Source organism: Stegodyphus dumicola, chromosome 8 (genome assembly GCF_044657685.1).
Source record: "Stegodyphus dumicola isolate Sdum_Otavi_A_Nest chromosome 8, ASM4465768v1".
Lineage (NCBI taxonomy): Eukaryota > Metazoa > Arthropoda > Arachnida > Araneae > Eresidae > Stegodyphus > Stegodyphus dumicola.
In genome coordinates this window covers 59,223,862-59,239,532 of record NC_140775.1, presented here as the reverse complement: position 1 = coordinate 59,239,532, position 15,671 = coordinate 59,223,862, and the positions used below count along the sequence as shown (strand labels likewise).

At 30.9% G+C, this 15,671-nt stretch overlaps 1 protein-coding gene across 2 annotated transcripts in view; it reads left to right on the top strand.

The window, feature by feature from the left end:
- Nucleotides 1-15,671, top strand: part of LOC118196171 (solute carrier family 12 member 9) — a 55,115-nt gene that overhangs the window by 29,310 nt on the left and 10,134 nt on the right. For both annotated transcript variants that reach the window (XM_085821893.1, XM_085821894.1), the window contains exons 8-12: nucleotides 5,376-5,533; nucleotides 5,639-5,721; nucleotides 7,396-7,520; nucleotides 13,327-13,519; nucleotides 14,374-14,619. In XM_085821893.1, coding sequence (XP_085678019.1) covers nucleotides 5,376-5,533; nucleotides 5,639-5,721; nucleotides 7,396-7,520; nucleotides 13,327-13,519; nucleotides 14,374-14,619 — 805 coding nt within the window. The remainder of the gene's footprint in view (nucleotides 1-5,375; nucleotides 5,534-5,638; nucleotides 5,722-7,395; nucleotides 7,521-13,326; nucleotides 13,520-14,373; nucleotides 14,620-15,671) is intronic.

Here is a 15,671-nt window from a genome sequence, read left to right as displayed (position 1 = left end):
AACTAAAGATAAAACATTTCTTATAAAATTAAATTTTTATCTCTCTCTGTCGAAAATAGTATTGCCTTTCCTTGAATATTATCAAAGTGATAAACCACTTATTCCCTTTTTTGCTGAAGATATCTTAAAACTTGTAAATGATTGCCTTCAGCACTTTAAAATTTTGAAACTAGAATATTCAAAAATAACTAAAGGAGAAAATCTTTATAAATTTAATTTTAATGATCCAAATTGTTATAATGATAAAAGTAAAATTTATTTGGGATTCATTGCTGAGCAGTTAATGAATGATAAATGCCGCCAGAAGGACATTTCACAAACTGAAAGTTTTGCATTGAAACAAGGTCAACAATGTGTCTTAACAATAGTACAACACTTAATGTCTAAATGTCCAATAAATTATTCTCTTATTCGAAATGCATCTTGTATAGACCCGCGATTGATGGTTAAAAGTCCAGAAAAAGCCCAGAACAAAATGAAAATAGTTCTAACGGTATTAATGCAGAATAAACGTGTTTTACAAGATGATTGGGATGAAATTCTGCTGCAGTTTGGAGAGTTTCTAGACAAAGTAGTTAAGACAAATTTACATGAATTTTCTACTTTTGATCCTCAAAATCTTTCTCTTGACACATTTCTCACTTCTTATTTTCATGATTTTCACTATTCAAAAATATGGAAAACAGTGAAAATGATTCTTATCTTGTCACATGGACAGGCCTCTGTGGAAAGGGGCTTCTCTGTAAATAAAGCAATTGAAATTGAAAATTTAAGTGACTCATCATACATTTTTCAACGCACAGTATTTGATTACATAAAATTTTCTGGAGTTGTTCTTAATATTGAAATTAATAACGAAATGAGATTAGCAGCAGCTTCTGCAAGATCTAAATATATGCAGTATTTAGAAGAACAAAAATCTTTAACGAAATCTAAAAATTCAAAGAGGAAAAGAAATATCATTGAGGAAGAAATTGATTATATGAAGCAGAAGAAAAAATTTCTTCAAAGGGACATTAAAGATATTAATGAAGAAGTAGATGCTTTAGCAGATGAAGCTGAGACCAGCATGAACATTGATGTGTTTATCAAAGCAAATGAACTTAGAAGAATAGTTAAAGAAAAGGAAATAGACATAAATAAATTAGATGTTAAAATAGCTGAAAAGATTTCAGATTTAAAAAAAGCACAAATGTTTTGTATCTTTTATTGTACAGTTTATTATTCTAGTATCTTTCAAAAAACCAAGGAAATAAATTGTATGTTTACAAATCAGTTATTTTAATCTGCAAAATATTCTTACATTGTGATTATAATAGTAGTTGACTGTGTTTATCGTAATTTCCAGAAGAAACGCCGCGGCGTTTACGTGTTTAAAACTTAAATTTTCAGCGGGTGCGGTGTTTCTACCCATGCGGCGTTTAGGTGCACTAAAAATAAAATATTTCCTACGATGGTCATTGTACATAGTTTGGATGGCCATAGTTTGTACATAGTTTGGCATTACAACATTTGTACATAGTTTGGCATTGTGCATAGACTGGTGCTATTCCCACACAAAAGACCACTCAGTTGCTTTTTGTGAACGTTATTTTGTTTACATTCTTTCCCTTGAACGGACCTACATGCCTTATTCACCCTAAATGAGATCTCAGAACAATAACATTCTTCCCCCTTTCAAATCAACATTCTCATCAGTTTGAATAGTCTCTCTTCTCTGCTATTCAATGAATCTTCCAGGACCCATCCTCTCCCCACCCCTGCCTTTTCTGCAATTTTTTTCAAAGGCAGACACGACTCCACCTGCCTCGCAATAACGAACTCTGACATATTTACCCTTCAGCATGAATGGATTTTTCTTGGCATTCTGCCAAATACAGATCCCATCAGTTTGGGTACAAGTACTTGTTGGATAGTTTTTAAGTAAGAAGGGAGCGGAAAATTTTTGAAAATGTCTCTAAACGGCACAGAAGCTATACATTTCTTACCTTTAATTTATTTTTGAGTTATGGTTTCATTTCATGCATTTTTCTTAACTGGTATGTCATATATCAGGACTTAGGTTGAGTTTTTGCATCTATACGGCCCACGACGATGTCACGCGCAATCTATTGCGGCGTTTCTGTGTAATTTTAATTTTTTTCCTGCCATTTTTCTCAAGTGCGGCATTTACGCTGATGCGGCCTTTCTTCCGGAAATTACGGTAAATAAATATCAAATAAGTTAATAATAATCATGTAAATCTCTAAAATAGTGAGTGTTATTAGTGTAAAATACACTTATACATGTTTTTAAAGAAATTATGTTCCTAATTTAATGTTATCTACTTCATAACTTGTAGGGAGTTAGTTTAATTTTCAAAATTGTTTTATGGTAAGTATTAAAGTGAATTTAATAATAGTGCATAATACACACTTCTGTTAGTTTCTTAAAGTGAAATTACAAGCATGAAGTCAGTTTGTATGGATAATTGCTTTATTCTATTTGTTTTTTTGTTTGCTGATAGGTCCTTAATTTTTTCTTTGATGGTCCTTAAAAGTCCTTAATTTTCATGTAAGGAAATATGTACGAACCCTAGACAACTGCAGCAAAGAATATTCATATAGAGGGAATAAAAAGCAATGAGGAGTAGTAAATTTTACTTTTGTGATACACGCTGCACTGGTCTAATTATTTATCATGTTGAAAGAATACTTTATTAACTGATATGTATGAGGGAGGGTCAAAAGTTATCCACACTATTGTTTTTTCAATTTTTTTTACTCAAAAGTTCAGGTTAAGCAAGTATGTAATTTTTCTGTGCAGTTATCTTCCTTTGCAGTGCACTAGGTCCAACAGTCCACAAGCTTGCAAAAAGTTTTGGTAAATCAAACAATCATCTGTTCACCACTTCTTCTCCATAGAAAATCAGTGACTTCTTAAAGCGTCTTTCAGCATTCCAAAGAGGTGATAATCGAGACAGAGTTGTAAAAGATGGTGTTCCAGTTTCTTAAAAGGGTTATGGTTAATAGTTTTGATGGTGTTGTGTTTTGCAGTAAGCTTTTTTGGCACCCACCTCATACAGATTTTATGAAACCCAAGTGCTTGTCTGATCACTTTTAAATTTCTTGATCCATTCATACAACTTCTGCATTTGGTAAAGAGTAAAAAAATGCTGTTCTGATGAATGGAATGTTGTGTTGAAAGCCTCCAATGAATTTCAGTCCATGGTAGACCTTTTTTTTCATTCGATTACAACAACACACATAGTGGTATCTGCCAAAGGGAAGGATGTTCTGTGGAGGACTTTTTAAGTGAAACTGCAGTGTATCCACATTACAGATGTGGAAACCAATGAAATCACCCATGCAGTCAGCCCATTTGCCAGGATTTGAACTCCGATCTGAATTACTAGTATTCAATAGCTTTACCAGGCTACTAATAAGCTCTGACATGCCTTGGACCAAAGAAATTGGATCTATGCTTTTTATTCCTCCATAATGCATACCAGCAGAGGAGAGGCCATGTTTACCTTTTTACAGTAGCAAGAAAAATGATGCAATACAGAGCAGAATTTATTTACACAGGCAACTGTAAGCATGCATATGTCGAAGACAGTGTTACAGATTTAAAGATGTGTTATGGCAGAAATGTGGATGATTTTTTTTAACTCTCATAACAGGCCAAAATATTTGAGCAGCTTTAAACAGACCGAAGGAAGTGAAGTATTGTGAAAAGTTTATATAGAAAGCAAATATAGTGAATGAATCATCATATGTTCTGTAAACTAAAAAAAAAAAAAAGTCTTATGTAATTTGTTTCAAGATATATTTTTAAAACTTGAAAGTATTGTAATTAAAACTTAAGGCATGACTTCATATGAAATTAGTATTCTCTTGAACTATTCTTAAATTACTTGAGTTTAACATCTTACTGCATGCTTTTTATTCCAAGTTACCATCTTAATAAATCAGTAATGTGTGATACAGTAGGTGTCACATAATATGATCACATTTGTCTACTGCTATTTTGATAACATTGATCAAATAATAACATTAAATTATGAGAAGAAAATGTTCATCAAAATATCTATGGAGTTAAATTAATGTAATATAAATATAACTAGAAACATATTAATATCTTCATATCATTTTAAGGAGAAAAAAGATATTAGTTGTAGATTATCTTCAGCTGTTGCTTAAACATTCATGTATGAACTACTCATAATGATTCTGGTAACTATTTTGAACATCCTCATTCTTAATTATTATTTCCTAATCTTTTACAGCTAACTCTTCAGCTTTCTGCTGCATCAAATGGACTATTGACTTCTACATCTTTTTCATGAGCATTTGTAAATCACAACCTTTATTGCTTTCTCAACATTGTAATATTTTCCACTATGCATTCATTTCATGTTTACATTTCAGTTTCATTTTGATCTGCAAATATTATCTTCATGATTTTATAAAATCTTCCATAAGAAGGATTGAGTAAGAGTTAACTTAAAAGGTACATTCTGTTGACTCATTTTTGTGAACTGGTCGTAGTGATCTAACAAGGGGTCTTTATTCCTGATCATTATGTATGCTATTAATCTCCATGATAAAAATGAAGAGGTTAACAAAATGACTACTTTCTAACACAGAATATTATAACAATCTAAAGCTCAAAACACGGCAAAGAAAGTTTTTGGCCCAAAACAATTAAGTTTATGTAGAATTCAGCTGCATTAAATTTGTTGGTCCAGGTGATTTGACAGTTTTGAAAGTAGGTTCCTTTGTTAACTTCACTCAAAATCAAACTATTTGGTGACTTCATCTTTTACATGGTGACATTTCTGTATCATTTAGCTATTTCAGTGCTCTACTTTGACCTTATTCGAAAATTTTATCGTTGGTTTGTTGAAAGTACTTCAGTTTAAGGAATTCATTCTTTCATATTTTGATCATAATAAGCAATAAAATTTCCCATGGTTTCTTATACAAATGGATGGGACTTCAGTAATTTGATAACAGCACCTGAATAATAGATTAACCATGATCACATTAAGCGGCACCTACTGTATTGTTGCCTTTTCATGTTATAAGACTCCGCCCTCCCCAAATCATAATACTTTTGCTCAATCCTTTCATTTTAGATGTATTTTATGTTATCGGTGTTAATTTTTTGCTTTGATCCAACAAAGCTATTAACTGAATTATAATTAAATTAATTAATTGAATTAATTAAATAACTAATATTTAGTTATTGTTTGAATTAAGAAGTTTTCCCAAATATTATTAATTTCTCATTATTTTTATTATTAATAACAAGCCATGTGTTAAGTGTGCATGCATATATTTATTGAGATTTCTTTCAGTTATTTAATATATTGTAATCATGATTTTTTTTAGCGTTTTAATGAAGAATAACTATTTATACATGCAGTACATTAATTTATATCCGCCGTTGGTTGCCATTGGTTTATTTTGTGCAACTCTGTCTGCTTCTTTAAGTAATTTGATTGGATCTTCAAGGGTCTTAGAAGCATTAGCTAAAGATGAAATTTTTGGTGAGAATTGTTTTCTAAATTTTTATGTATATTAGGTTATTCCAATTTTTTATATAATTTTTATTTAAAAAACTTATGTGTCTTAATAATATCAATTTATTTTAGGTCCATTACTAATGCCTGTTGTAAAATTTACACGCGCTGGTAATCCTATTGCAGCAGTCTTTATAGCTTGGTTTCTTGTTCAGGTATATTTTCTTTGAATTTAGGAATTGTTATTTTCTATTGTAGAAATAAAATATTTTGCTGAGACTGTTATAGCTTTTGCAAATTTTAAATGTATTTGAGATTATTGAAAAATAAAATTAATTATTATTTACCTTTAATATTAACAGCTGTTAGTTACATTGTAATGTTTACTTTAAGATTTGCTGAATTATATATTTTTAATTTATCATTGCTTGCTGTTATTATGTTAACTGTTTATCATGGATTAAATGTACTTATGTTAAAGTGATGCCTAAATTGCTGAAAAGCAGCACAAATGCAGGAAATAGTTATAGTTCTTTATAAAAGAATCTAATAAGCAGGAACTTCATATCAGGGAAAATCAATCTTGAAATTTTGAGGGTTTTTTTTGGGGGGGGGAACTTTATAAATTTGACTTCTTATGCAGGAGGAACTTCTCAGCCTAGCATCAGTGTAATGAGGGATAATATAATGGGCAGTATGTATAAAATTAATTTAAAGAAAAATATGAATAATGAATACATAAACCTATTCTTATTAAGTTCAGTAATTGTGAAATACTACTAAAGTCCAAATTGATTGATTTTAAATTAATCTAATTTAATATATTAAATGTGTATCTTAGTATATTAATACATGATAATAATGTATTAAATACATGTCAAAGATAATAATAATACAGTAACCCATGCAGAACACTGTTTTGTATATATATGTGTTATCTTAACTGTCTCTGTTTAATTTGTCCAATGCGAGAATTTGAATTATATACGGTTAAGCTGTGGAGTATTAGCCTTGTTGTAATGATTGGTTTGAAAATTCATTCATTAAGATGTCAAACATTACTTAGGACAGCAAAACTTGAAAACTCTAATTTTCGATAATGCTTCAGGACACAGTACTGAAGCCCTTGCAACTTTGCATCTAAATGTATATGTTTTATTTCTTTCACAGAAAGCTACTTCCTTAATTTAACTAGTGAATCAAGGAATGATAAAAACATTAAAGTCTGTTATGTTAGGCATACTTTTATCTCTCCAGATAAAGCACTAGTCAAAAGAAACCATGACGAATTAAGGCATTTTGGAAAAAAATCAACATACGACATAACACATAGCATAGATGTGATTTAATTCGCATAAGAACAAGTGGCTTCATCAATAATGAATCCTTGCTTTCATCACTTCTAATCAGATGTCATCAGCAAATTTAAAGGATTCCTTTTGATTGAAAATAAAGCCAAGAAAATTGGACAAATTTCAAAAGTTGAGTAGAGTTGAATAAATTGTTAAAGAAATCCTTTCAATTAACATTTGTTTCATTTTTCCCTTTTAATTTCAATAATATTTAGGTTTGTATAAATTATACATACTTCCTTAATCTGAACTATAGTTTTTTTTTTTTTTTTTTTTCCATATAAACTTTGCAGATCATGATTTTGCTGTACATGCATTGTGTTTATGACATAACCCTCATGTTTGGCAAGGGTTTATCGTACTCTTTATGATTACGCTTATTTCGTATTCATCTTAAATAAATTTCCTTTTTTCAGAATTTATCTAAAATTATTTGTTTATTTTTAAGATTTGAAAATTTATTTTTATGCATGTTAAAATGAATTAATATTATGAGATCTGGTAATTTTTTATTGTAGTATTTGATTTTGATTACAGCTCATTCTTTTGATTGGATCATTAAACACAATAGCACAAATTACATCAGTATTCTTTCTTTTGTCATATTTTTCTACCAATCTGGCCTGCCTAGCTCTTGAGTTAGCATCAGCACCTAATTTTAGGTAAGAAATTTGAGATTAATCTTTAATTTTGTTTATATTAGTGTAGTATTGCCAATTTATGTTTTGATTACATGTGACAGTTAAAATAAAATTAAGTCCTTAAAAGCAGCACTAAGACATTGAAATGAAGATTACTAATTTAACTCTTGCATAGAAAATTGTAAGAAGGTACATTTTAATTTAGGCACAATAGAAGCATACAACAATTAAATCATTAAGTAATGCATTATGTACATATAAAAGCTATAAAATTCCTGAAAATATGAGTACAGTCAAACACTTTGTGAAGAACTTTAAAAGTTTGGTTCGCTATATCCAGATCAAAAAGAAAAATTGATTATCTCATAAATATGTGCGAAACCTGAATGATGAGTACCCAAAAAACTGATTAACTTCTGCTATAAAAAATGAAAAGTAAATGTACTTTTAAAAAATAATATAAAGATTTAATTACAATTATTATTATGCATAGTTATTAAATTTGTTGGCCATTCTTTTCTGATTTCAGTATATGTTAATTTTGCATGATAAATTACTTAGCGTAAGTATCCTGGTTATAATCCTTCCCTCAAATTACACATTTATAACTGTAAATAATTCATTTATCCATGTAAATATAAAAAAAAGAAAAACAAAAAATAATAAGGAATTTATCTTAACTTTTACTAAACTTTTGAGTACAAAAATAATCTAATTTTTCGCTGGCAGGATGCAGATTGCTGGAAACTTTTATCCGTATTTTAGTCCAAAAATTGAAAAGATTCTACAATTTATGTGAATAAAAACCTTTGGTATTACAGATGTTTATAGTTCCTGTGGGAAATTGCCAGTGATAGTTGGAAACCGTAGACAGATCATTAATTCTGTGAACTGTTGCAGTTTTGTTAAATCATGTTATTTACTGAATTCGGAATTGTTGCAATTTCTTTGAGCCACATGTTATTTAATTGTGAATTTTTAATTGCTTCTCGTTTTAATATTTTCTGTACCAAAAATGTTTACTAGTTGCAGTTTACCTAGGAATGAAAAAGATTCTGTAGTTTTCTTTCAGGAAAGAGGTATTTTGTCTCATAATCAAACCTGTGAAAATAGTCACAAAATAAATGTCTACATCTATGCAAATATATGGCAGTACAATGTGAAGAATTGCAAACTTAATATGGGCATTCGATCTGATAATTGGTTTTGTGGATCGAGAATTCCATTTGCAACAATACTGGAATTTATTTGCTGTTTGGCTGAAGAGCTCACTTCATGATATGAAAAGCAACTAAATATCAGCGATAAAAAAATTATTGTCTGGAACAATAATTTTGTGAGAGTAGCATGTTGTTCAGATTCCTTCAGACAGCACGATTTTGAGAAAATAGTAGAAATCAATGAAAGCCTCTTTGTTCGACAGAAAAACAATGAAGAGAGGATTCTAGCCCAGCAGTGGATATGCCCTGAAAGTGAGTAATGTTTTGTAGCTCAGTTAGTGAACAGAGATGCAAGTATGCTGATGTTGCAAGATAGTTGAATACATAGAAGGGATCCATAATTTATTCAGACAGTTAGCATGCTTATAAAACTGAGGATCTTAAAAAAGCAGGTTATCATCATATGACTATAAACTATATATACTATTTTGTGGATCCAACTACAGGCGTATACGCGCAAAAAATCGAAAGACTCTTGGGTTCTGTGAAGTGGCGAAATAAACAAAGTGGCACTGTTCGCCATCATTCTTCAATCATACGTAGCATAATTTATGTGGAGAAAGGCATTGAGACGACAAAATGCGTTTGACAACATATTAAAAGGAATCGTAGAAATATGGCCGCACCAAACTTAACTTTTTCACCAAGGTGCCAAGGGGACCGTAAACTTCCGTAAGTTCCAAAACTTTTAATGAAATGCATCACATCCTTGGTATACTGATAGGTCATTTTCATCAACATCAGAAGAATCTTTGATGTCAGCATTCCTCATTTTAATTTCTGTCTCAATATCTTCATCACTTGGATCTTTGCATGCAACAACATTATCACAGCATCAGTGAAAAATTTCGTGTCATATTTCAAAAATATTAAAACGATTTTTTTTTACTCACTTAGTGAGAGCCAAATCCTCATTTTTATCTTCTTCAATACTGTTTGCAGATCAACATACCAAAACATTTTCAGAGGATTGATGAGTCTGTAAGAAGTTACTAAGACTTTTCTAATGTTAGCATTTGGTTAAGAAATGAAATGTTATAATCAATGTGTTTGACATACTTTTCCAAAATGCTTAAAACCATCTGCTTTCTATAATGATATTTAAAACTCTGGATAGTGCTTCTATCACTGAATAGCGAAAATTTCCATCATGGCAAAAACCTTGAATGTAGCTCTGACTGACAATTCAATCAGGAAATTTGAATGAAGTTGGAAAACTCATTGATGTACATTGGTTCAGAGATCATGTCCACTGCACACACCAAAAAAAGGGGGGACAGTTATATATCTCCCGTTCTACTGGACCGTCTGACAAAATTCAACTTGCGTTTTTCATGTCTCAAAAGCATCAGGAAGGGGGAAAAGTCATTCATACTCTCAAATAATTTTAACGAAGTGCGTAAACCACATTTGGTGTTATTATCGCTTATAATAAATATGCCAAATTTCAAAATGCACCAAAATGTAAATTCACATATATCTTAGGAAATTTTTTGTAGGTATGCTTATAAATAGGATCTACTTAAAGATGATGCTAAAAGTTTTATAAGTTATAATTCAAAAGTTTTTTCGAAAAATTTTTGAAAATTATTTTTAAATACAAATTTTAAAAATAAATCATACAAAACAGTGAATTTTATTTGGAACGAAACTAAATTTTTAAATGTGAAAGGAAGAATAAAAAAAAGTTTAATAAATATATACCAAATTCAATTAACATGGAAGAACTAAAATTTTGAGAGCTAATTTTTTAAAAATACTCATGTGATTTTTACAAAACTTGGCAATCTGGCATAATTTGAGTTGTAGAATTGAAATATGAAAAAAAAATTGGCATGTCATTTCAGAAAAGTCTGATTTTTTGTCAGAATGCTTATGTTAGAACAGTGCTATACATAAATCTAATATGTATCCTAATTTGTGCTTTCGAGACATGAAAAATGCATTTTAAATATCCTCAATCGGCCCAGTAGAACAAGAGATATAGAACTGTCCCTCCCTCTTTTTTTTGGTGCAGTCTACATCGAAGGTTGTTGTATCCAACCACTGTCATGCGAATATGGAATCAATGAATTGCTGAGGGTCATACTGAATGGCATGCAGGATCTCAATACCCTCCCATGACTGAAGCCAGAGAGGACAGACATATTGTAAGGTCAGCCCTGCAAAACCGTTCGACCACATCACAAACCATTAGTCAGGAAATGGGCATGTTTGCAGCACACCCAGTATCAGGTCTTAAGGTTCATCGACGTTTGCAGCACCGTGGACTATCAACAGGTGACCATTATTTTGGCATCCCATGACAATACAGCATTGAGACATATGCTGACTTTGATGCGGCAGATGATAAAGCTGGATACAGGAGTGGCACAGTGTTGCCTTTTCAAATGAGTCCCAGTTCTGCATGCAGTAATCTGATGGCCGTATACATGTTTGGAGAGCTCTGAGGAGACCGCATATTGCCTGCTTGCATTCAATATCAGCACGTTTGATTCAATATCAGCACGTGTGATGGTTTGGGCAACCATTGGGTACACGACACACACATCTCTAGTTCAGATCGATGGTAATTTGAATGCAGATTTGTTCATTTCTGACGTCTTACATACAGTGACTGTGTCGTATTTTCGAGGCCTGCCAAATGCCATCTTCCAACAAGATAATGCTAGACCACATGTCGCACATCGTGTTCTGACCTTCCTCGATACACAGGGTATTCGATTGCTTCTCTGGCCTGCACAGTCTCTAGATCTGTCACCCAATGACAACATCTGGTCATAGGCTGCTGGGAGACTGCCTCCCCACCCCTCTCCAGCTAATACAGTTGAAGAAGTGGCACAGACCTTGAAGCAGCAAAGAATTAGTTGCCCATCTCTATCATTCAAGCGTAGTTCCACTGTGTGCCTAACCGGGTAAGGGTCATTTTAGCTGCCAACGATAGCAGCTGTTTCTACTAATTTCACATGCCTATAAACCTACCAACTGCTTACAAATTTAATCATTTTATCTTCATGCCATCCTGTTTACTTACAATAGATATCTTTTTTGTATTTCCTTTTTCATGGTGTTACAATTTTAATGGCCAGCAATGTGTTGTATGATACTTTACTGTTGTTCTCCTCATGCGCATAGTGATCTGTTTTAATGTTTAAAAAAAAAAAAAAAAAACAGAAATGCACAAGTTTGGTGTTGTGTACATTGTATAGATTGTACATTAGTGTTGTATAACTGTTAAATTATATTAATTTCAGTTATAAAAAAAAAAAGTTGCCAAAATAAAATCATTATGCAATAACAAAATAAATAGGGTTCTCAGGATAAATGACTATCAGATGTCAAATTTGGTGTGGCCCTTATTCTTTGCTTTAGCCAATTTGAGTAGTTTCATAACACAATAACAGAAGCTTCTTGAAATTTAAAAAAAAAATTCAGTAGCTTTCATATTCAAACATGCGATAAAATGCTGGATTTAAAAAAAAAGAAGTGATAAATAAATAAAAGTGGTAGATTACATGGTTTCCAATATAAGAATGCACTTAATTTTGGAAGTATTGTAACGATACCTCATTAGAGTGAAATTTCAAGGCTTTGAGTGACATTGTGTTTTTCTTAGTGATTTTGTTCCAACTTTATTGCAGCAGTTTTAATACCTTTCCAATACTTCATATTTATCACTTGAGATAGTGTGCTCCGTAAATACTCTTACTATGTACTTTTGTGCATTGCCATTTATATTTTAACCTGTAAAGTAATAACGTACGAAGTTCAAAGTCCAGATATCCAATATCCGAAATGATCTGATATCCTAACCAAAAAAATTAATAAAATTTTAAAAAACTAAATTTCTCCCACCCCTTACAAAGTCTAGGGCTGGGAAATATAATACTCTACAAAATGAAGGAAGCATGCCATAACTGTAATTTTTCTTCTGACAAACTGAGATTCCTGCCTGTCATTTTCAAACACCTGCTGACTAGGGAGTCACATTGCTGCCAATGAAAATACATTAATTAGCATTGTATCAATGTTAACAAGGATCACATGTTTGACCCTTAGATGATTGGAGAGAAATGGTTAGCATTTTTCTGTCTGACAAATCATCAAGGAACAGAAGAACAAATAAACAGCGTTTGCCTTTCTTATTCCACATTAAGTAGCAAAATTTAAATCTCCATACTAAAATTATTTTTTTAGTCTTATTTATTGTTTAAGTAGAACATATGTGCCCCACCTCCCAAGAAAAGGTTTAAAATAAGTGAAACTTCAATGGTGCCGTGCCTAGATGTCATATTACTACTTTTAAACTGATGAAATCCAGAATCACCGAAGTCCTGGCAGTTCCAGATCAGACTTTTTACTGTATAATGAACTGCAAATAGAGAAGAGCAAATATGATACTCAATAGCTTATGCAATTGAATATTCAACTTATTATTATATATATAACATTATCTTCACCTGTTATCGTTATATATATATAGATAGATAGATAGATAATTTGTGATGATGTCATTTAAACATCTATTAAAGTTATCTATTTGTGCCTTCTAAAACAAAGTACTTTTAGTTTAATAAATTTTAAGATTGTTTTCTTGTATCATTTAGGCCATCTTTCAAGTATTTCTCTTGGCACACAACTGTGATAGGCATTTTAGGATGTATGACTATGATGTTTGTAATAAGCCCTCTGTATGCTGCAATATCCATAATTATGTGTTTGTTGCTTGTTATAATTTTACATCTGAGATCTCTTCCTGTACGATGGGGATCTATTAGTCAAGCTTTAATATTTCATCAGGTAACATACCTTTTATATTTCTCTTCTATTTAAATGCAAAGATTATCATGCATTCTTTAGATTTTTTTTTAAATAATTCCATTTAAATTTTTGTTATATTCACATCATTGATAAATCAGGTATGAACATTTGTCTACGTGATAATGAATCCAAATAGTTTAATTAACTTCTTTAGATTCCTCCCTTCTAATTTTTATTTTGCATTCTTTATGCTTTCCTAAATAGTGTTAAAAATTACCTTTATTTGCTTTTGTGTTGTTAATACTGATTGAGCAGCAATTTTTTACATTAAGATGGTTATTATTAACACAATTATATAATTATTTTATCTTATATATGGAGGGATCCAAAAGATTTTTATAGATTTCAGAATTTTATTTTAAAAAATTAAATAAATGAACTAGCAGAGCAATTTGCATAAAATTGAACTCCAAGGAATTGTTTTTCACTCACAATAGAAAATATTTAATTCAACTTTTTTAAGAAGAAACATTTTCTAAATGCAGGCATGACTTATTTAGGAAAATAACTAATGTTTACTAAAATTTTGCATTCCTCTTTTTTTCTAAATTAAATTCTTTTAATTCAGTTCAGTTATTTAGAATATGTGGGAATTTTCTATTTACCACTGTAATAAAAAATTAATTTTTTGTTTGTGTTACTGTATATAAATTTTAATGGACCTTTATGTTGTATCAGTACAGTCGTATCATTGTTTATTGTTCTTCATATTAATGAAAGTCTGAAAAAATACTTCCAAAAAGTGTGTATATTAATGTCAAGATAATAATAAAATATGAATGTGCATATTATTTGTGTATATTTTAATAATATATTTTCTGTTATTTATTTAGGTACGAAAGTATCTGCTGCTTTTGGATAGTCGAAAAGATCACGTAAAATTTTGGAGACCTCAATTCTTACTTTTAGTTGCTAATCCCCGATCATGTTTGCCACTGATATTATTTGCTAATGATTTAAAAAAGAGTGGCTTATATGTGATTGGGCATGTGAAGATTGGAGTAATCAGTGATAATCTCTTATCAGATCCTGTGGCTGAAGAATATCCATTATGGTTGACACTTTTGGATAAGCTAAAAGTAAGTATTTAGGTTTACTTCTGTAATACTTACATTTTTTAACGTGTGAAAATTTATGAATTCAAAGTACCAGATGATCACATAAGAGCATTTTTTTATAATAGTTCATGCAGTTTTACAATTAATATTCCCTTGAAAGATATTCTATAATTTTCACTAATAATTTTTCATCAATGTTATAGCATCATATTATGTAATATATCATGGGTTAATTTAAGTTCTTAATGTTATGGATCGGAGCTATTGAACTTTCTGTTTGAATTCCCTCCCCCTACATGTAACATTAAAATCTGTTGATATGCCAGAAAAATATAAGATTATAATCTAATAATATAAGAGATGAATAATTTGCAATTGTCAAGCATGCTGTAACTGCTAATAACTCATGCATTGATTAGCTTTGGCAAAAGTGCCAGAATATAGGTAACAAAAAAATAAGAGGGTTTTCTGCTTTAGAATGAGTACTTTCATAGATAATTTCATGAAGGAATTTGCTCTAATATTTGCATCGCGCGTGGCGGGTGACAGATGACGGAAAGCAAAGACTCCTCATGGCTACCAAATGTTAGCAGGAACTGTCTCTGCCCTCTTTGGCAGAAACAAATAAAATTCTCATTCTGCTAGCTCATTTTGCTTGGAACTTAGTAAAATTGGCCACTTATAAGGAAAGTACTGAAGGTCATTTTTTAAATTTCTTTACTCGAATTCTTTGTTTTATATCGTAATTTATGGACAGAAAATGGAAACGAAAACAATTATATGTACTTGAGTGTGATTTTGATTCAGAAAAATCAAAGTTTTGCTCCTGAAATATTGCAAAATGCTAAGTAGAAGGGGTTGAATGAAGTCATTCATCATTTAACATATGGTGGTATAGCTATTCATATATATTACAATTTTCCAAACAGCATTGGAGAAAATTATGTTTCTAATCACTGTTTTAAACTGTTAAAACATTTCACTAATGAGATATGTCTATGCATTTATTCCCTTAATGTCTTGAGGTTGTTGCCCTGGATGATGTAGTAGTTAGCCAAGGCTGAATTCTTGCC